The sequence below is a fragment of the Gadus macrocephalus genome, chromosome 21, assembly GCF_031168955.1.
Source record: "Gadus macrocephalus chromosome 21, ASM3116895v1".
NCBI lineage: Eukaryota > Metazoa > Chordata > Actinopteri > Gadiformes > Gadidae > Gadus > Gadus macrocephalus.
The window spans coordinates 18438389-18461522 of NC_082402.1; the positions used below are offsets into that span (position 1 = coordinate 18438389).

The window sequence follows — 23134 nt, forward strand, 5'->3', positions numbered from 1 at the left end:
GCTTAATTGACAGTGGTGACTGGCAACATTCTTGTATTTAAGACTCAATAGTGATGGTTGTATTTACTAAAGCAACATTCGTTGGCATTCTGCTATTCTTGTAGTGAGAGAGGTTCAGACACATCATGATCCATTCACTAAGGAAGGATATTTAAAATGCTTTATTTTGTGTACATGTTTGGTTAGGTCGGCAACCCTTTCTTTGTAAAGGGCCATTTTTGGTTAGAAATGGGGTTTTGATAGCTGTCTTGGGCCGCATATATATTTTTTTGTTATAGGCCATTTTGCTAGTTTAGCAATTGAATAGCCTGTATAGGCATATTCAACCATTTGAATTGATGCAATTAATACACATAGTTGCAATAATACATAGGCTACAAAACACGATTTTTTAAAATATTTTAGTGGATGTTATATCTAACAAGACATGCGGGAGGAAAGCAGGAAAAATCAACAAACAGGTTTTTTAATTGAAATGGCGTAGGCCTAGCTCTGTAGTTTCCGTTCATGTGTGTGCAAATTAAATGAATATCATTGCATCAAAGAAAATTTCAGCCTAACACAGTTTTTGAAAATGAATCATCATCTTTAAAAGAACAACACTGGTAAACATTTCAAACAATTGAATGTGACCGTCCAGTTCAGTGCTAAATAGTTGTTGGATTGATTGACATTGATCGTTGCATTAAAATGTATGATTTATTGGTATTTAGGTTGAGGTATATAACTGATTTTGAAGCCCTTGTCCCTGTGCCTTTCTCCAGAACGCCACTGATGAAGCCATTGAGATGTACCAGCAGCTGCACATGTGGGAGGAGTGCATTGCTGTGGCTGAGGCTAAGGTAATAATACACCAAGCTAGTCAAGGTGAGACTAGATCTAGTAGAGCCACATCCAGTAGCTCAGCCCTCAAACAGGCAGGGACTCTCAGAGACGCGTAGGGACCCCTTCTGACATCCTACAACTGTTCATTGGAGAGCAATTGGTGCTGAGGTGGAAATATTAGCATAGGAAAATAATTTGACTTCAAATCGGGGGAAATGGCACAATGAAAAGACGCCAGCCCCCTTTAATAAATGAGTGACCCCGTTCTAAAGACGCCTGCCTATGAAAACCAAGCCAATACTTCTCAGGCCCATCCAGAGCTGGACGCTCTCCGTCTGAACTACTACCGCTGGCTGACAGAGACGTCCCAGGACGAGATGGCCGGGGAGATGAAGGAGAGGGAGGGCGACTACCAGGGAGCCATCAGTCTGTACCTTAAGGCGGGCCTCCCAGCCAAGGCCGCCCGGCTAGCCATCAGCCAGCCGGACATCACGAGCAGCAGCGACGTGGTGAACCGCATCACAGCCGCACTCATCAAGGGGGAGTTCTTTGAGAGGGTAGGTGTTGCTGACCGCTACCTAATGTGATGTGATCTTAGCATTACCTTTTCTGTTACAACAGATACCATCCTAGCTTTGGACTTTTTAGAATGTAGTGTAGATACAGGGCAGGGGTGACATGAAGAAACGTTAAATGGCTTAAATCCAGTGAAGGGATTGGAACAAAAGTTCAAAAGTCTAAATGGAGTAAACAATGTAAACATGCACTAACCTCACGCTCTAACCTCAGCGTAAACAATGAGACCAACTGAAAACAAGCCGACATGGAACTTGAACAGATTTAAAAGATTTTGAAAAAAGTATAGGGGGATTATTTGTTTATCAACACATTATCTCTGTGTGGTTAATTTGCAGTTGCGGTGTTAATTAGCGATTTTGTAAGCTTACTGTTACATTAAACTGTAATGAGAAAATGTGTTTAGATGCTATATACCCTATAGTATCTGTGGTATAAAGGCTAGGACGAATTTCGAATGGCAAGGTGATTATTCTTCAAAACGAGAGCTGATAAATTGTGAAAAATGAATTAAACTGTAATCAGACAACGCCGTTATATGCTATAGACCCTAGAGTATCTGTGGTATAAAGGCTGTAACGAATTTCGAATTATAGATATGTACAATCCATAACGTTAGTTCTCTGGCTCGTAGCTCAGCGGACTAGAATACCTCCCGTTGCCAAGTCGTAGCTACGGCCCGTCCTATTTATGTGAAAAACTTTATATTTGGATTGTTAAACGCATGAAAATATAAATGAATTATCTTGTTTTCTTTTCCTTGGCAAGTGACCATGGTATAGGCGGGATAATGCCCTTCGAGGCGTCGAAAACTCTGCTGTCCTCCCATTGACTTCCATTGTAAAAAATAGTATTATACAAGTAGAATATCTTAAAAAGTATAAAATATTTTAAAAAATAATAATAATAATTGCACAATTCCAAGCTAATATGAACATTTCAAAATTGGAATCGATTGGAATCTCTAGGTAAAAATTTAGGAAGGAGATAGGTCCCAAAGTTTTTAGAGAACAATAAAGAAAGAAAGAATAAAACTTAAGAAGAACAATAGTTGAGCGCTGCATGCAGCACTCATCAAATGAATTCCTCTGAACTCCAATCCTTTTTCTAGGCGGGTGACCTGTATGACATGATCGGCAATAAACAGAGAGCTCTGGAGTGTTACCGCAAAGGGAACACCTTCAGGAAAGGTATGTGTCTAGACCTCCGCAGAGGGCGCTTGTTTCTAATGGGGGTGTATATAAAAAGGAGTATACACTAAACATCACCCAAGATATAACTGTTAGATTTAGATTCATTACACTCTCCCTCTCTCCCTCTCTCCCACTCCCATCAGCGGTGGAACTGTCTCGTGTTTCCTTCCCAAGTGAGGTGGTGAGGCTGGAGGAGGCGTGGGGTGACCACCTGGTGCAACAGAAGCAAATGGACGCCGCCATCAACCACTTCATCGAAGCAGGGTACGACACCTAGCCTAGTTCAGGAGTCATGTCCATCGCTGGGTACGACGACTAGCCTAGTTCAGGAGTCATGTCCATCGCTGGGTACGACGACTAGCCTAGTTCAGGAGTCATGTCCATCGCTGGGTACGACACCTAGCCTAGTTCAGGAGTCATGTCCATCGCTGGGTACGACGACTAGCCTAGTTCAGGAGTCATGTCCATCGCTGGGTACGACACCTAGCCTAGTTCAGGAGTCATGTCCATCGCTGGGTACGACGACTAGCCTAGTTCAGGAGTCATGTCCATCGCTGGGTACGACACCTAGCTTAGTTCAGGAGTCATGTCCATCGCTGGGTACGACACCTAGCTTAGTTCAGGAGTCATGCTACACCTTTTCCTAGCATACATATTAGTTGTTCAATTGGTAATGTTATGACCCCGACTATATTTGCATACACATATATTGATAATAAAAAGAGACCAAAAAAGAGACAGATCTGATCTTGGGAAGACAGACAGACAGACAGTCTGTCCTCCAAAGATCAGATGCATAAACCAAATGCTTTCCTTCCAGAATGTCTTATGATAGCCGATGTTTCCCTTCCACTGTTCAGCTCCTCCATGAAGGCCCTGGAGGCAGCCATCGCAGCGCGCCAGTGGAAGAAGGCTGTCCACCTGCTGGAGCTCCAGGAGGACCAGTCGTTTGGGAAGTACTACTTGAAGATCGCTCAGCACTACGCCTCTGTACAGGACTACCAGGTAGAGGGCAGTGAGCTTCTACGTGCCTCCACTTAGCTCTAGTTTTTGTCTTGCCACACGTTTTGTTGCGTTCAGTTCCTTCCTTGGTCTGCACATACTGTAAAACCTGCAAAATGATGTCCATCAGTAATCCTAAATCCTAAGTACTTACTTTCCGAAATACTTTCCCCCACTCTTTAAAGATCAACTATACAGCAATCACCTTGGTTAATTACAGGAAAAGGTTATCGCTTTACTAACCACACAAAGACGAAAGAAAACCAATCCACCCCTATCGTGCAAAAAACGAATCGCAGGATGGGAGAGCCCCTTCGCACATGATAAAAACATGCTTTCCCCTGGCAATCTGCTCTGTCTGGTCTCACTCTGTGGTTTGTTTCCCCTCTCAGTCCGTTCTGTCTGGTCTCACTCTGTGGTTTGTTTCCCCTCTCAGTCCGTTCTGTCTGGTCTCACTCTGTGGTTTGTTTCCCCTCTCAGTCCGTTCTGTCTTGTCTCACTCTGTGGTTTGTTTCCCCTCTCAGTCCGTTCTGTCTGGTCTCACTCTGTGGTTTGTTTCCCCTCTCAGTCCGTTCTGTCTGGTCTCACTCTGTGGTTTGTTTCCCCTCTCAGTCCGTTCTGTCTGGTCTCACTCTGTGGTTTGTTTCCCCTCTCAGTCCGTTCTGTCTGGTCTCACTCTGTGGTTTGTTTCCCCTCTCAGTCCGTTCTGTCTGGTCTCACTCTGTGGTTTGTTTCCCCTCTCAGTCCGTTCTGTCTGGTCTCACTCTGTGGTTTGTTTCCCCTCTCAGTCCGTTCTGTCTGGTCTCACTCTGTGGTTTGTTTCCCCTCTCAGTCCGTTCTGTCTGGTCTCACTCTGTGGTTTGTTTCCCCTCTCAGTCCGTTCTGTCTGGTCTCACTCTGTGGTTTGTTTCCCCTCTCAGTCCGTTCTGTCTGGTCTCACTCTGTGGTTTGTTTCCCCTCTCAGTCCGTTCTGTCTGGTCTCACTCTGTGGTTTGTTTCCCCTCTCAGTCCGTTCTGTCTGGTCTCACTCTGTGGTTTGTTTCCCCTCTCAGTCCGTTCTGTCTGGTCTCACTCTGTGGTTTGTTTCCCCTCTCAGTCCGTTCTGTCTGGTCTCACTCTGTGGTTTGTTTCCCCTCTCAGTCCGTTCTGTCTGGTCTCACTCTGTGGTTTGTTTCCCCTCTCAGTCCGTTCTGTCTGGTCTCACTCTGTGGTTTGTTTCCCCTCTCAGTCCGTTCTGTCTGGTCTCACTCTGTGGTTTGTTTCCCCTCTCAGTCCGTTCTGTCTGGTCTCACTCTGTGGTTTGTTTCCCCTCTCAGTCCGTTCTGTCTGGTCTCACTCTGTGGTTTGTTTCCCCTCTCAGTCCGTTCTGTCTGGTCTCACTCTGTGGTTTGTTTCCCCTCTCAGTCCGTTCTGTCTGGTCTCACTCTGTGGTTTGTTTCCAATGGCGGTCCAGTTACTGCCCAGTTATTATAAAGAACAACTGCATCTTTAACCGGCCCATCCTCAATTCTCTCTCCCAGCACTTAAACCATTCGCACACACACATATACATCAAATATATCATCAGATATTATGATCATAAATATCATCAACTATTATTACAATGTATAACATCTTATATGATTTTAATATTTATCATAATCTATTATTATTATATTTCACAATGTATTGTCATAATCTATACTCCATAATCTAACTATATTTTATAATCTATTATATAACAATCTATTTTTATATATTAGCATATTATATGTCATAATTAAGTGTAAGATAATCATAATGTATATTATCAGATATATCATCGTGTATGATCATGTGTTATTAGATTATGTATCATAATGTGTCATTAGAATTTGTGTCAGAGTTTGTTATTATAATGTGTTATTATCAGATTTATCAAAGTGTATTAATAATATGTTATTAGATGTATCATAGTGTGTTATTATAATGTGTTGTAGAAGATGCATCATGATGTGTAAGATAATGTATTATTATCATACGTATTTTATTATTATATGTTGTAAGAAGATGTATCATAGTGTAAATGATAATGTTATTATCAGATGTATCATAGTGGGTTATTTTAATGAGTATCATTACGTATTATTCTTCATCATAGTGTTTTGTTAACCTCTGCAGGTGGCTGAGAGGCTGTTTGTGAAGGGAGGTCACATTAAAGACGCTATAGACATGTACACGTTGTGCGGGCGCTGGGAGGAGGCTCATAAGGTCAGTGCACACACAGAAGAAAAAGAAGTCAGTGTCAAATGATAGAATATAATTTTGATATTATTATTACACTTGTGTCAAGTAACGCGTTATCATCAAGTAAGCCAAACGTGTTTAATGTTTTTAATTCCTGTTTTATCATTTACTACATGTATTAACACCACACGCAAAATAACGTAAAAGTAACAAGTTATAATATTTGACCTCAGACCCAAAGTGATATTGTAACGTAACATCTGCTGGCATTATAATGAAAACCATTTTCGCCCAACACTGCCGGTGTCTGCAGCTCACTGGACTGTGTGTGTGTGTCCACAGCTGGCAGAGGAGTGCATGAGTGCTGACCAAGTGTCGGCCCTGTATCTGAGCCGAGCTCAGGACCTGGAGAGAGAGGGGAAATACAAGGAGGCAGAGAGGTAACTCTTATGTTGAGTGTTCAGCACGTAGCGACGCCTAGTGTTGTTTTAATCTACGCTGAAGCCCATAATGCGGTGCGCGGGGTCGACTGATTCATTCACTAAAAGCTTGAACTGAAACAGTAACTGCCTGCTGTGAATTGAAACACAAAAGCTGCGATGTTAGCTGTTTAAATGGCTCACCTGTGCCAGTTCTTTTTTTTCTTCTTTTTACTTCCCAAGCCCAATAAAGACTCTAGGGATGCTCCGTGTCCAACACTGCCCACACGGGCTAGAGTCTGCTAACGCTGTAATGAACCCTCAAACCGATTAGAGAAGAGGTTTTCGTCGCAGGACACTGAGGGCTGCTTCCTTTAGATCCTCCCTTTAGGAACCATAATGGGGCCCTTGGAGGTTCTGTGTTTACTGCCTCTGTTTGCGTAGCATATCTTGTACATTAAGTGTAAACAGATTAGTGTTGACCAACCGATCAAAAGGACAATACTATATCAAATAAACTCAATGTGAAACCAGCTCTTTGTCTAACCAGCCAGAGTAAGCTGGCATTTCAGAGTATCCAACAATTGAATCCCACCCCTGCATTCAGACCTCCCTCCATAGCCACTCCCCAAAAGTAGGTGACTAGCTTGCTGGCTTTAGCTATAGGTCTGCCTAGCCTTGTGCAGACTGAGATCCTGCCCAATGAAGGTAGCCTTGTATGTAGGTGTACAGGCTGGTGAGACATCCAATCATTTTTATTTACACACACACATTGTGTGTGTGTGTGTGTGTGTGTGTGTGTGTGTGTGTGTGTGTGTGTGTGTGTGTGTGTGTGTGTGTGTGTGTGTGTGTGTGTGTGTGTGTGTGTGTGTGTGTGTGTGTGTGTGTGTGTGTCTGGACAGGCTGTTTGCAGCTGTGAAACAGCCCGACCTGTCCATCACCATGTATAAGAAGAAGAGGCTTTTCGAGGACATGATCCGCCTTGTTGCCAGGCACCATCCCGACCTGCTGAAGGAAACCCACCTCCACCTGGCCAAGGTAAGGTCAGATGACTGATGGGAAACCTTTTGGGAGCACTTTGATATGGGACATCTACTGGGACTGTTTTATTAGGCTGCTGGGCTGCACTATTACTCCAATGTGATTGTATGCGTCGTTGGTCTCAGACAAACATGCACCAGGATGTTGAGGCCTGGTGACTGTATCTCCTCTCGCTTAATTTACCAGGATGTTGAGGCCTGGTGACTGTATCTCCTCTAGTGTAATGCACCAGAATGATGTTGAGGCCTAGTGACTGTATCTCGTCTAGTGTAATGCACCAGAATGATGTTGAGGCCTGGTGACTGTATCTCTTCTAGCGTAATGTACCAGGTTGATGTTGAGGCCTGGTGAATGTATCTCTTCTAGCGTAATGTAACAGGAGGATGTTGAGGCCTGGTGACTATATCTCCTCTAGCGTGATGTACCAGGTTGATGTTGAGGCCTGGTGACTGTATCTCTTCGAGCGTAATGTACCAGGTTGATGTTGAGGCCTGGTGACTGTATCTCCTCTAGTGTAATGCACCAGGAAGTTGAGGCCTGGTGACTGTATCTCCTCTAGTGTAGTGCACCAGGAAGTTGAGGCCTGGTGACTGTATCTCCTCCAGGAGCTGGAAGGTGAGGCGAGGATGGTGGAAGCAGAGCACCACTACCTGGAGGCCGAGGAGTGGAAAGCTGCAGTGCACATGTACCGCGCCGGAGACATGTGGGAGGAAGCATACAGGGTGTGTGTGTGTGTGTGTGTGTGTGTGTGTGTGTGTGTGTGTGTGTGTGTGTGTGTGTGTGTGTGTGTTTGTGGCTCTGTACTTCTGTGTGTGTGTGTGTGTGTGTGGGTCTGTACTTGTTTTTGTCTGTGTATGTGGCTCTGTACTTCTGTGTGTGTGTGTATGTGGGTCTGCACGTCTTCATTCAGAGTGTCTGTACTTCTATGTGTGTGCATTTGTGTGTGGCTCTATACTTCTTGGTGTGTGTGTGTGTGGTTCTGTATTTCTCAGTGTGTGTGTGTTTGGCTCATAACCTGTTCCTGTGTGTGGTCAGGTGGCTAAGGGCCATGGGGGCCCCGGGGCCCAGAAGCAGGTGGCCTACCTGTGGGCCCGGAGCCTTGGGGGAGAGGCTGCAGTCAAGCTGCTCAACAAGTTCAGCCTCACCGACTACGCCATCGACTTTGCTTCAGACAACTGGTGTGTACCGGGAAGAACCAGCTGGGGGTCTACCAGCCCACATAGCGGTGGTTACTACACCTTACTATACCGCTAGAGGGATGTAACCACTACAAACCTACCCAATATCTTGTCAGGAAAACATGGGATGGTATAAGAATAAACATATCAAAGTCATGTATAGTTTTATGCACTCCGCTGCGCTGTAATGTAGGTGTATGTTCTTTGGTCACATGCTGGGCTACATGGACAGCAGGCTAACAGGGTCAGCTCTTTAAAGAACAGAACATAATTAGTAAGTTAATGTGAAGTTAATGACAGATTTCTGTCCATCCCCTTATTGCGCCTTCTCCTTTTAATTGATTGTGACTTTTTTGTCGTGTTAATAATGTCCCCTTGACGGCTACTCAGAATAACACACGGTTGAAATTGATTACTTGCTTGTTCGTAATTACTTGCTTGTTCATTACTTGCTCATAAATGACGTAACCTAATGTCATGCATTTGGTGGTATGGTTCCCATCCTCAGCTCCTTCGACTTTGCCTTTGAGTTAGCCCGTCTGGCGAACAAACAGAAGGTCCCAGAGATCCACCTGAAGCACGCCATGTATCTGGAAGACGAGGTGGACCCCCGCAGTGAACCACCCCTTTGTCTTACCTTCCTTAGACTCTTACTCTGTTCATTCAATAAAGATGTTCTTTATCATGAGGATCTATGGCCTACCCATAGGCCTTTTAATAATAGAGATTAAATACATGTACATTTCAACCTCATTCAAAAAAGATGAAAATAGATTTTTAACCATTTTGGGTTTGTCAGCATTGTGGGAGACCCACATTTATTTACCACTACTGAATATTTAGTCTAATCTTTCTCAGGCTACTTCTGCTTATAGATCATTTTCATTCACACTTCAGGCCCACTCTGAATAACCTCCTTCCATTAACTCTAGGTCAAGTAGTAATCCCTCAGTCTGTTCTGAACCTATTTTCGTGGTTTTCACCCTCTGGAAACCCGCCTTCCACTAAAAGTCAAATGTTTCATGCTATTCTTGCGTGCTATCCATATTTTTATTTAAAGGGCAAGTTTCAAGAGGCGGAGTCGGAGTTCATCAAGGCCGGGAAGCCCAAGGAAGCGGTGCTGATGTAAGTCCACATTCAATTGTCTGTCAGCTGTAAGCCTGGAACGACACATTTTAACACCAACATTTTAAGTTCAGGTATAATAGAAGCACCACACATTGGTAACATGCTGAGTTCAGGTATAATACCAGCACCACACATTAGCAATATGCTAAGTGTTGTTTTTTTACTTGCACTTTTAATGGTTTTGTTATTTGTTTGCCCTTGTTTTAAATTGTTTTAAATTTGTAAAGTGTCCTTGAGTGACCTGAAAGGCGCTGTTAAATAAAATGTATTATTATTATTATTATTATTATGTATCTGACCACTTGTACAACATGTGCCTGCAAAGCTAATGCCATTTTCAAAAACAGTTTTATGCTATTATGACGTTTTGAAGCAATTAATCTGCAATTCTGTGCTTCCAGTCCCACCCCACAAACACAGAACACTTATTCATATTATATATATTCCTATTCATTCGTGTGTGTGTGTGTGTGTGTCCGTCCTATAGGTACGAACACAACCAGGACTGGGCCGGTGCGCAGCGTGTAGCTGAGGGTCATGACCCGGACAGTGTGGGAGAGGTTCTGGTGGGCCAGGCAAAGTCCTGCTTTGACCAGAAGGACTTTCAGAAGGCCGAGGCCTTCCTACTCCGGGCCCAGAGGCCCCAGCTGGCTGTTCAATACTACAAGGTAGAAAGACCCCCGCCCGCTGTTCAATACTACAAGGTAGAAAGACCCCGGCTGGCTGTTCAATACTACAAGGTAGAAAGACCCCGGCCCGCTGTTCAATACTACAAGGTAGAAAGACCCCGGCTGGCTGTTCAATACTACAAGGTAGAAAGACCCCGGCTGGCTGTTCAATACTACAAGGTAGAAAGGCCCCGGCTGGCTGTTTAAGACTACAAGGTAGAAAGACCCTGGCTGGCTGTTTAAGACTACACGGTAGAAAGACCCCGGCTGGCTGTTCAATACTACAAGGTAGAAAGGCCCCGGCTGGCTGTTTAAGACTACAAGGTAGAAAGACCCAGGCTGGCTGTTTAAGACTACAAGGTAGAAAGGCCCCATCTGGCTTTAATACTACAACACAGTATGTAAATGTCACATGTCTGAACAGTGTTATTTATTATAATTATTATTATTATTATTATTTTTGGTCTGCTGGTGCATAGTGTGGCAACCTGGCACGGTGAGCGAACCACCACCTCCCAAACAGGACACAATTTCGTGGGGTAAAGCCAAAAAGGCATGTTTAATCCAAAACATAACACAAAGTCTCTCAAATTACAAAAGAACGTAAAAACCTGGGAGGAATCAACGGTCCCATCCATCGTGGGTGGAATCCCGTCACCCACGACGACCGGTCTCCGTAAGGAGCCACATGGCTGGGAGAGCCCCGAATGAGTGGAGAAGCGGGCTATTTAAGCCCTGCTTCTCCACCTGTTCCTCAGGTGCTCTGAATCTCCTTATTTGGCAACGGTGTTCCGTTGCCAATGTCGATGTTCCTCCAGTCTGTTGTGTGTTGTCCAGAGGGTGTTTCTCCAGTCTGTGGTGTGTGTTGTCCCCAGGGTGTTTCTCCAGTCTGTGGTGTGTGTTGTCCCCAGGATGTTCCTCCAGTCTGTGGTGTGTGTTGTCCCCAGGATGTTCCTCCAGACAGTCTGTGGTGTGTGTTGTCCCCAGGGTGTTCCCCCAGTCTGTGGTGTGTGTTGTCCCCAGGGTGTTTCTCCAGTCTGTGGTGTGTGTTGTCCCCAGGGTGTTTCTCCAGTCTGTGGTGTGTGTTGTCCCCAGGATGTTCCTCCAGTCTGTGGTGTGTGTTGTCCCCAGGGTGTTCCCCCTAGTCTGTGGTGTGTGTTGTCCCCAGGGTGTTTCTCCAGTCTGTGGTGTGTGTTGTCCCCAGGGTGTTCCTCCAGTCTGTGGTGTGTGTTGTCCCCAGGGTGTTCCTCCAGTCTGTGGTGTGTGTTGTCCCCAGGATGTTCCTCCAGTCTGTGGTGTTTGTCGTCCCCAGGATGCAGGGATGTGGAGCGATGCCATGCGGCTGTGTAAGGAGTACTTGCCCAGTAAGCTGGCCCTCCTGCAGGAGGAGTACGATTCAGAGGCTGCCAAGCAGGGCCCGCGGTGAGACCCCAGGGGAGTGTTGGGATCGGGTGCACTACACTACACAACCAGGCTACAACCTCATAAGGAGCCGGCCTCCACCATGTCCCAAAAGGAAGTCGATTGTCAGTCCACCAATACTTATGTCATAATATCAGACTCATTTAAGATTTTCAAGATGGTTTTATTGTCATATGCACAACAATTACAGAGCAGTCGCTGGCAATGAAATTCTTTAGTCTTGGGCTCCTTCAACAATGCAATATAAGAAAAAATATAAGAGAAACACAAGTAGGAAAGCTGAGACTTAAATAATAAAAAATCTATAATAAGAATAATAATAAAAAGTAAGTGTATAAGCGGAACACAAGTAGGAGAGCAGAGACCTAAATGCAAAACTAAATAAATGTAAAAATAAACGTAAAAATAAACAGACGTGTTTATCCAGATGTCGACTGGTATAAAGTGGCAAGTTATAAAGTGGCAAGTTATAAAGTGGCAAGTTATAAGTGTCATAGTGGTGAGCTAAGTAGTGCAGGAGTTCAGCCGTCTTATGGCCCGTGGGATGAGACTGTCCCTGAGTCTGGGGGGTTGGAGACCAGATGCTGCGGTAGCATCTACCAGACGGGAGCAGCTGAAACAGTTTGTTACTGGGGTGATGAGGATCTTTAATAATCTGGTTAGTCTTCTTCCTGCAGCGCTGAGTGTAGAGGTCCTCCATGGATTGGAGCTCCGTCCTGGTGATGGGTTGGGCAGCTCAGGTTACTCTCTGTGGTGCACCTGTAGTAGTTGAGTATCCTGGTGTCCTTGTTGAACCTCCTCAGCCTGTGGAGGAAGAAGAGCCGCTGTCTTGTCGTCTTTGTGATGTCGTCGGTGTGGTGAGTCCAGATCAGGTCCTCGCTGATGTGGACCCCGAGGAACTTGAGACTGCTAACCCTCTCTACTGTCGTCCCGTTGATGGTGATGGGGGGCGTGCCCGGGTCCCTGTCGCTTCCTGTAGTTCTCAATCAGCTCCTTAGTTTTGCTGAGGTTGAGCTGGAGGTTGTTGTCCTGGCACCAAAATGTCAGGGCTCTCACCTCCTCTCTACGCTGTCTTGTCGCCGTCGGTGATCAGGCCGATGACGGTTGTGTCGTCACTCAGCAAACTTGACGATGGTGTTGGAGCTGTGTGTGGCCACGCAGTCATGGGTGAACAGAGAGAAGAGGAGAGGGCTGAGCACGCAACCCTGGGGTGCGCCGGTGTTCAGAGTTCGGGTGGATGATGTGGCGTTCCCTCTCCGCACTGCCTGGGGTCTGCCCGTCAGGAAGCTCAGGATCCAGTAACAAAGGGCAGTGTTGAGCCCGAGGTCCCTGAGCTTCACAGCGAGCTTGGAGGGCACAATGGGGTTGAATGTTGAACTGTAGTCAATGAACAGTGTGGAGGGTGAGGGCGATGGCGTTGTCTGTGGACCTGTTTGCCCTCTATGCAAACTGCAGGGGGTCCAGTGAGTCAGGGAGGGAGGAGGTGATGAATGATTTGACTAACCGCTCAAAGCACTTCATGACGATGGAGGTGAGTGCTACTGGCCGGTGGTCGTTGAGGCAGGACGCTTTTGACTTCTTGGGGATTGGAATGATGGTGGACTTTTTGACACATGTGGGGACCACAGACTGGAGCAGTGACTTGTTGAAAATGTCTGTAAACACACCTGCCAGCTGATCTGCACACACCTTGAGAGCCTGGCCAGGGGTGCCATCAGGACCAGGGTTCTTGTGTGGATTGATCCTTTTGAAGGATTTGCACACATCTGCCCTTGTTATTGCTCGTGTGCAGGGGTCCTGGTCCATCTGTACTTCCTGAGCCGGAGAGTAGCTCTCAAAACGTGCAAAGCTGTGTTAAGGTCATCTGGAGGAGAGATGGAGACACTTCCTCAGTCACACTCCTTGTCCCTTGACAGTCTGTTATTGTTCTGAGGGCGGACCACATGTATCTTGAGTTGGAGCCCTCAAAGTTGGACTCCATTTTGTCCCTGTATTGTCTCTTAGCACTGTTAATATTTCTCCGGAGCGCATACCTGGACTTGCTGTACTTGATTTGTACTCCAAATCACCTGAGTTGTAGGCGGCAGTCCGTGCCTTAAGTTTGGCTCGAACTTCTCCATTAACCCAGGGCGGCACGACGTCATCAATGCATTTGCCAATGTAGCAAAACACAGAGTCTGTGTGTGTGTTTATATTATCGTCCTTAAACACATCCCACTCTGTAGTGCTGAAACAGTCCCGTAATGCAGAGTCTGATTGGTCGGACCAACGCTGAATGGTCCGTGTCACTGGCCTGTCACGTTTGAGTCTCTGCCTATAGGAAGGCAGAAGCAGTACTGAGCTGTGGTCCAATTTGCCAAATGGGGGTCGTAGGAGGGCCTCCAGTGGTATCAAACGGCTGGTTATCTGGTGAGGCTTCATAGACAGGTGGTATCAAACAGCTTGTTACCTGTTGGTACTGCTCACTGGTTTGGGTGCTGTCTGAGCACGGCCACGCAGGCACTTGTTCATCTCCTTCACAACATTTGCTCAGCTGTGTGTGTTGTAGTTCATAGGAAAAGTGAATATAGAACTGGATATCATTGGTTAATCAAATCCAATAATGGTGGGGATTTATTCGGGGTCTGAACAGGATCTTTAGACTGTAACTTCATTAGTGTGTGTGTGTGTGTGTGTGTGTGTGTGTGTGTGTGTGTGTGTGTGTGTGTGTGTGTGTGTGTGTGTGTGTGTGTGTGTGTGTGTGTGTGTGTGTGTGTGTGTGTAGAGGTACTGAGGGGTTGGTGGAGCAGGCTCAGAAGTGGGAGCAGTCTGGAGAGTTCACCCGCGCGGTGGAGTGTTACCTCAGGGTGAAGGAAAGCTCCAACGCGGCCCTGACGGAGAAGTGCTGGATGAAGGTAATTTAGAACCAGGGGGCTCGATGCGCATGGCTTATACTCATAATGGGTACATATATATATATATTGTCTGTGGTTATTGTTTCTTTAGTTAGGTAGTTTTTACTATACCACATTTTGTGTTTTGTTTGTTGTGTGTAGTTCACCCCACATTCCACTAGTTTGTAATACATTGGGATATATTGTTGAGTTTAGCTTAATTATACAGATCTTGTTTTTTAACGCATGTTAATTAATGACTTTACATTGCCAGGTGGCTAATAGTTAAATCCATATCTTGGATATGATGCAAAGCAACAAAAAGCATCCATCATCATTGGTTTATCATAACTAGTTTTACATATATTACATATATATTTACGTATAGATCAGGGTCCTGTTGCTAGGAGCTGGGTATCCAGGTTAACACCGTTTGTTAAGAATGCCAGAATTTTCGTTTCAGATACCAAGATAAAAACTATTGTCAGTTGAGTTACCATGGCAACAAATGCTGTGACCCAAACATGCAAATACGGGAACTCCGCCCGCAGCTGTAAAGGCACCTTTGTAACAAACTATTATCTTATCTTATACTTATATCTTATCTTATACTTATATCTTATACACACACACATCAAATTAAATAAAGACCAATGCGGCGGTACCGTAGCTGGGACAGGGGGTCTAGGGGTACTGAGCCAGGGGGTCTAGGGGTACTGTAGCTGAGCCAGGGGGTCTAGGGGTACTGTAGCTGAGCCAGGGGGTCTAGGGGTACTGAGCCAGGGGGTCTAGGGGTACTGAGCCAGGGGGTCTAGAGGTACTGAGCCAGGGGGTCTAGGGGTACTGAGCCAGGGGGTCTAGAGGTACTGAGCCAGGGGGTCTAGGGGAACTGAGCCAGGGGGTCTAGGGGTACTGAGCCAGGGGGTCTAGGGGTACTGAGCCAGGGGGTCTAGTGGTACTGAGCCAGGGGGTCTAGAGGTACTGAGCCAGGGGGTCTAGGGGAACTGAGCCAGGGGGTCTAGGGGTACTGAGCCAGGGGGTCTAGAGGTACTGAGCCAGGGGGTCTAGGGGTACTGAGCCAGGGGGTCTAGGGGTACTGAGCCAGGGGGTCTAGTGGTACTGAGCCAGGGGGTCTAGAGGTACCATACTCCAGCGGCGGGGTCTGGCGGTATGGCAGAGGCGAGTGGTTTTGGGGTTGGGGTTTATAGTATTTCTTATTGTGCTCTGCGACAAACCAACCCTAGATTAGACAGAATAAATTGCATAGCAATATTAACATTGTTTTGTAGTGGGAATTGAAAGGTACAAAGTATTTCAATACAGTAAGTGGTATAGTTAACTTTAGCTAACCCTTACCCTTTTTTTAAAGATAGATAAATAGGAAATAAAAGTTTTGTTTGTTTGATCACCAAGTTAAGAAAAAGGTTTGGCGAACGCTAGATTTTGGTGAAAATGAAATGACTTGGCTCAACCAATAGAAGCAATGAGATTGAAATTGCCAAGGATATTGACATTTGGATACTCGCTTCTGCTTCGATGAGTTTGCTTAGATATGATTAAGTTTCTAAATATATCGACACCAGACATTTACAAACTTAATTTCATCATCAGTGTGAGGAACTACAGTAACACGGTTATATGCAAGAACAACACACAGTACAAGTCACTTACGAAAGTCCTTTTGCTTACCTTGGAATCTTACCTTGGAGAAACCGTGGCTCTTTCTCCCAGAGCAGTCGCTGAGCTCTCACTGACCCAGCAGCAGCACCTCTGTGTTGGGGTGCGATGTCTAATTTACCCCTGTAGAACGCTGCGTCGCATGAGGTCCGTAAAATCAGTAAAATCCTAATTGTTTTATTTGGTCAGCACGGGGGGCCACTGGGGGGGCCAGGGACCTGTCTACAGGGGCTCGGGCCCCCGTAGGCCCCCGTGTAGAACCGCCATTGTAGGGAAGCACTCTCTTTAGGCAGGCGGAAACATAACCTGACCTGCTTGAGGCAAAGTGCTGGTCTGAGCTTTAACATAACCTGACCTGCTTGAGGCAAAGTGCTGGACTGAGCTTTAACATAACCTGACCTGCTTGAGGCAAAGTGCTGGACTGAGCTTTAACATAACCTGACCTGCTTGACTCAGAGTGCTGGTCTGAGCTTTAACATAACTTGACCTGTTTGAATCAGAGTGCTGGTCTTAGCGTCAACATATCCTTACTTGCTACTTGAGTAAGAGTACTGGTTTAAGTTTAACCATTATATTAGTATGGTATACTATGTATTGTTGTGGCACTGAGCTACACAATTCTGCAGATGAAACAATAAGACATGATGATGTCATGTACACACGTGTCTTCCCAGGCTGCTGAGCTGTCAATCAAATTCCTGAGCAGAGAGCGAGCTGCTGAGGTGGTCCGTGATGTGGGACCCTGTCTGGCCAAGCTCAGGAAATACAGCGCTGTGAGTCCACACACACACACACACACACACACACACACACACACACACACACACACACACACACACACACACACACACACACACACACACACACACACACACACACACACACACACACACACACACACACACGTCGTCCTTGCGAACTCCACCGCACTGATCCGCCTCACCCCTTGCTCTCCTCTCCATCCATCGATCCTCTCCTTATGTCTGGATGATTCCTGGGGGAGGCAGGCAGCAGAGTTGTACCTCAACGTGGAGCTGGTGAAAGAGGCCATCGACGTCTTCATGGAGGGGGAGGAGTGGAACAAGGCCAAGAGAGTTGCAAAGGAGCTGGAACCAAGGTGTGCGGGAATGGAGGCAACAGTCGTGTAGAGTACTAGAAAGACATACTTGAGTTTAAGTAGAGATATCTTACTTACGGACCTCTGGTGAAAGGTGTTGTGATCTGTAAGATCTTTCTTTACTTTTTCATGTAAAATAAATGTATTCATGAACAAGAACAACAGAAGAGCAGACCAGTAAACCGAGGTGGCTATGGGTTGGATGGAGAAGGAATTAAGTCCAACTTTATATAATCCAAGCTTCACTGTCTGCATTTTTCTTGGTAACGTGGGTCATTTTGCATACTTATGTAGCAATAGGATGTTTATCGAATTCAAAATGAATTGTTTGACACTCATCTAGCTGTCGATAATTTGCTGCAGGGAACTTTGTGCAACAGGAGCTTTCTCTGCAGTGAAAGTTCATATCCAACTTACCTACCTAGCAGTAAGAAAGAACCCAAAAACGCTTAATACAAAAACGCCAACAAATAAATTGTAAAATCATTCCAAGCATCAAAAGAGCAGCTAACATGACGAGGAGTGACTAGCGAAAACAAAGGAAACCACAAAATACTTTTATGTTCAATTCCTGTGAGACTTGAGTAGAGCTTCCTTTCTGTCAAAATCCTTGACCATGGCTATTGAGATCGCTGGATATTCAGCTCCACTAATAAGCTAAGCTTATTATCAACCTTTTTTGTCGTTGTTAGTCGGTTAGTAAGTTAGTGTTAAATCTTGCATGCCACTGGTGTGTAGTCCATTTCCTCAACACATTGTTTTTCCATTTCTTACTTTCATTGCCTTATAATGATGTCTCAATCCCAATATGATCTAGCTATAATATGGTGCTTTGCAGGTATGAGGCTTATGTAGACCAGAAGTACAAGGAGCACTTGAAGAACCATGGCAAGGTGGACTCTGTGGGTACCATTTCTACTTCTGCATCATTGATGGACTCCTTTTCCATTTCAATGTATTCAATTAGCATTAGCATTATCATTCTCTTTTTTTATTCGACAAATACCAAACAGTGTGTTAGACCTAGTCTATGTCCTGTTACCAAACAGTGTGTTAGACCTAGTCTATGTCCTGGTACCAAACAGTGTGTTAGACCTAGTCTATGTCCTGGTACCAAACAGTGTGTTAGACCTAGTCTATGTCCTGGTACCAAACAGTGTGTTAGACCTAGTCTATGTCCTGGTACCAAACAGTGTGTTAGTCCTGGTCTATGTCCTGGTACCAAACAGTGTGTTAGACCTAGTCTATGTCCTGGTACCAAACAGTGTGTTAGGCCTAGTCTATGTCCTGGTACCAAGCAGTGTGTTAGACCTAGTCTAGGTCCGTGGCGTGTACCAAACAGTGTGTTAGACCTAGTCTATGTCCTGCTACCAAACAGTGTGTTAGACCTAGTCTATGTCCTGGTACCAAACAGTGTGTTAGGCCTAGTCTATGTCCTGGTACCAAGCAGTGCGTTAGACCTAGTCTATGTCCTGGTACCAAACAGTGTGTTAGACCTAGTCTATGTCCTGGTACCAAGCAGTGTGTTAGACCTAGTCTAGGTCTGTGGCGTGTACCAAACAGTGTGTTAGGCCTAGTCTATGTCCTGGTACCAAAAAGTGTGTTAGACCTAGTCTATGTCCTGGTACCAAACAGTGTGTTAGGCTAGTCAATAACCTGGTACCAGTGTGTTATACCTAGTCTATGTCCTAGTAAGTGTCGTAAACCTAGAGTCTATTTACTGGTACCAAACAGTGTCCTCGACCTAGTCTTTGTCTTTGTCCTGGTTCTGAACATTGTGTTAGACATAGATTGGTGTGTGTCCTGGTACCAAACAGTGTCTTAGACCAAGTCCTTTATGTATAGATGGATAGAAGCCACAGAAAAGCTTATCAGGAGTAACCAATAATCATCTAATAATTTCATATATTTTTGTGTGTGTGTGTGTGTGTGTGCGTGTGGGTGTGCGTGTGTAGCTGGTCGGTGTGGACGTGATGGCAGCACTGGACATGTATGTGGAGCGGGGCCAGTGGGAGAAATGTGTTGAAACAGCCTCCAAACAGGTAAGGTTAGCTCACAGCATAGCATCTGACAACAGTTCTATCAGAGGACAAACGATGCCTCATCAATCTAGATGGAGTGTACCACCCGAAGGGCTTATGACAACATTTGCTTTGCATCGCCATCTCGCAACCGTTCCAATTCATGCTTTCCAAATGTTTGCATGAACACAGAGAATGTTGCACAATATTATTTTTGCCTTAAAGAATAGTTAATATTGTCTGGAGGACACAATCTGCTTTTTAGAATGCTTATACACTGTAATACAAAGGATGAAAATCATTTGTGTGTGTGTGTGTGTGTGTGTGTGTGTGTGTGTGTGTGTGTGTGTGTGTGTGTGTGTGTGTGTGTGTGTGTGTGTGTGTGTGTGTGTGTGTGTGTGTGTGTGTGTGTGTGTGTGTGGGAGTAGAACTTTAAGATCCTCCATAAATATGTAGCCCTGTATGCCACTCACCTGATCAGAGAGGGCGACGCCCAGAGTGCATTGAGCCTGTATGTCACCCATGGAGCCCCGCCCAACCCCCAGGTAGGTCCGGCCACACTATAGGACCGGAAATGGGCAACAATGGGACGATTCCATAGTATGGCGATATTTGGGCCACGATTCAATATTATTGCGATTCTTAGCATATTGCGATTCGTTTCTATTCTCTCAATGGGAGTCCTCTCACATGAATGCTGAGCTTCAAGCATATCATTTACAATTATGTAAATACAATAGAGTAACATAAACCTGACAATAATCATATATACAAGAGTAATTTAGAGCTTCAATCAAATTGGGAAGAAAAAAAAAAAGACTACTGCTAGACTCCAGTCGTGTTGGCATCAAGGTCATCAACCAACATGTTACATTGATTTGGGAGTATTGGCATTTTAGTTCAGAAAAAGAGTTGATAAACATGCTATCATAGTAAACAAAAAAAAAGAATGAATATATATATATATATACCGGTGTGTGTGTGTGTGTGTGTGTGTGTGTGTATATATATATATATATATATATATATCACATTATTACTCTTATCACATCGCCAAGTGTTAATTGATGAGGTTTCTTGATTGATTTATAAAATGTCTTTAGTAATTGAATACCTGTAATACTCAAGGTCATAGCTTACAAGTAAGATATAGATTATTATAAACTATAAACCCATTGAAGAGGAATGTATTATTAATGGCTAAAGAGTTGGGTATGGTTTCACCTCATCCTGTTCCCGTTCTCCCTGCCTCCCCCGTCTCTGACCCCACTATCAGCTGATCACAGTAAACATGTTTCACCTCACCTTGTTCCCGTCCCCCTCCCCCGTCTCTGACCCCACTATCAGCTGATCACAGTAAACATGTTTCACCTCACCTTGTTCCCGTCCCCCTCCCCCGTCTCTGACCCCACTATCAGCTGATCACAGTAAACATGTTTCACCTCACCTTGTTCCCGTCCCCCTCCCCCGTCTCTGACCCCACTATCAGCTGATCACAGTAAACATGTTTCACCTCACCTTGTTCCCGTCCCCCTCCCCTGTCTCTGACCCCACTATCAGCTGATCACAGTAAACATGTTTCACCTCACCTTGTTCCCGTCCCCCTCCCCTGTCTCTGACCCCACTATCAGCTGATCACAGTAAACATGTTTCACCTCACCTTGTTCCCGTCCCCCTCCCCCGTCTCTGACCCCACTATCAGCTGATCACAGTAAACATGTTTCACCTCACCTTGTTCCCGTCCCCCTCCCCCGTCTCTGACCCCACTATCAGCTGATCACAGTAAACATGTTTCACCTCACCTTGTTCCCGTCCCCCTCCCCTGTCTCTGACCCCACTATCAGCTGATCACAGTAAACATGTTTCACCTCACCTTGTTCCCGTCCCCCTCCCCTGTCTCTGACCCCACTATCAGCTGATCACAGTAAACATGTTTCACCTCACCTTGTTCCCGTCCCCCTCCCCTGTCTCTGACCCCACTATCAGCTGATCACAGTAAACATGTTTCACCTCACCTTGTTCCCGTCCCCCTCCCCCGTCTCTGACCCCACTATCAGCTGATCACAGTAAACATGTTTCACCTCACCTTGTTCCCGTCCCCCTCCCCCGTCTCTGACCCCACTATCAGCTGATCACAGTAAACATGTTTCACCTCACCTTGTTCCCGTCCCCCTCCCCCGTCTCTGACCCCACTATCAGCTGATCACAGTAAACATGTTTCACCTCACCTTGTTCCCGTCCCCCTCCCGTGTCTCGAAGCCCCTACCGTCCTTAAGGATTTGATCAAAGAGTGACTGAGGGGTTGGCACTAGCCCCAAATGGCCCTTCTTTCATGTTAGAATCCAACAACAGATCCCCCCCAGACCTGTAGTATGTTAGCAGGTAATGATTGGGAGGTTGATATCCCCGCCCTTGTCTTGTGTTTTGATATAATGTTGTTTGTGTTGAATAAGAGACATAAAGGTGGGACAGTAACGCACAATGGGTGAGCAGCACATAATGAGACACAGTGCAACACAGAGTAGTTGAGACCAGGAGAGAGTCGACCGTGGAGCAGGGTGGCGTTGGTTGGTGGTATCCTGCAGGAGCTTGCCCATAAAAGATTGAACAGGCACTGCCTCCCGCTCTACACCCTGATTTGAACAAAGTTCTTCAGCACCCTGTAGCGCGTTAGTTAGTTCATTCTGGTTTCCTTTGGAAAAGAAGAAGAAACACTACACTGCCAATGTAGATAGAAAGGCTCATTCCAAGGTTTAAGGTTTAAGGGGCGATAAGATATTCAAAATATAGCTTCTATTAATTTCCGCTGGATGCCACTAAATTCTTCACATTGCACCTTAAATGTGAGAGTATATTGTTAACTGTATCTCCCTCCCTTCTGGGCCCTTAGAACTTCAACATCTATAAGCGCCTGTTCCTTGACCTGCTGAACCTGAGCGGGGGGCCGGAGGGATACCGCATGTGGGCAGACCTCCGCAACCTTCTGCTGCTTCTGGTGAGTGGAACAGAGCAGCTGGTCAGGACCGACATAGTGACAGAATACCAGTGTTGATGACAAGCTGTACACAAAAACTACAACAGAAAAGGACGTGGTTTGGTTTAGCCATTACTTTTTACATTTCATTTATAGAAATTACATTTTAGATTATTTTTACGACTTTAATGTAAATTAAATGTGTTTAATTAGCTCAGAACCTTGGTACACCTATTGAGCTATGTGCTAGTACTGATGATCACTGGTGCATCTTCGACATAGATTGATGTACGATTTGACCTTTCTGATCTACTATTTAATGCTAACATTTTAAATAAAGGAACTAAGACAATACCAGCCTCAAGGACACTGTTTATGTTCTACTTGAGCTTGTTTCTGTGTGTTAATTATGGTCCATAATTCTGTTACCTGTGTATAGTGTGAGAATATCTCCAAGTCTTCAGAGGCCAACAGCCCGAGCCATGAGGAGTTTGAGACGATGCTGCTGATAGCTCACTACTGCGCCACGCGATGTGCTGCTAAAGGAGTGGACCAGCTGGTACACGCACGCACGCACACACACACACACACACACACGCACGCACGCACGCGCGTGCACGCACGCACGCACGCACGCACGCACGCACGCACGCACGCACGCACGCACGCACGCACGCACGCACGCACGCGCGCGCGCACACACACACACACACCAATAAGACATGTGTCCAGTTTGTAAGCACGTAGTGAAGTTCAGGAATGTGGTATTGATATTGGGGTACTATTTATTTTAACAAATTGAATCTGTATTATTT

At 45.5% G+C, this 23134-nt stretch overlaps 1 protein-coding gene across 3 annotated transcripts in view; it reads left to right on the forward strand.

The window, feature by feature from the left end:
• The window catches only part of ift172 (intraflagellar transport 172), a 516193-nt gene that overhangs the window by 28484 nt on the left and 464575 nt on the right, over positions 1-23134 (forward strand). For 2 of the 3 annotated variants that reach the window (XM_060041906.1, XM_060041905.1), the window contains exons 21-42: positions 765-842; positions 1134-1382; positions 2513-2591; positions 2738-2858; positions 3455-3599; positions 5736-5825; positions 6144-6241; positions 7123-7258; positions 7867-7983; positions 8297-8439; positions 8948-9041; positions 9500-9564; positions 10055-10235; positions 11548-11657; positions 14422-14551; positions 16882-16980; positions 17215-17324; positions 18163-18226; positions 19280-19366; positions 19774-19890; positions 22236-22340; positions 22759-22878. In XM_060041906.1, the coding sequence (XP_059897889.1) occupies positions 765-842; positions 1134-1382; positions 2513-2591; positions 2738-2858; positions 3455-3599; positions 5736-5825; positions 6144-6241; positions 7123-7258; positions 7867-7983; positions 8297-8439; positions 8948-9041; positions 9500-9564; positions 10055-10235; positions 11548-11657; positions 14422-14551; positions 16882-16980; positions 17215-17324; positions 18163-18226; positions 19280-19366; positions 19774-19890; positions 22236-22340; positions 22759-22878 (2538 nt within the window). Of the gene's footprint in view, positions 1-764; positions 843-1133; positions 1383-2512; positions 2592-2737; positions 2859-3454; positions 3600-5735; positions 5826-6143; positions 6242-7122; positions 7259-7866; positions 7984-8296; positions 8440-8947; positions 9042-9499; positions 9565-10054; positions 10236-11547; positions 11658-14421; positions 14552-16881; positions 16981-17214; positions 17325-18162; positions 18227-19279; positions 19738-19773; positions 19891-22235; positions 22341-22758; positions 22879-23134 lie in introns of those variants that run through there. The other variant, XR_009523720.1, reaches the window with a different exon arrangement.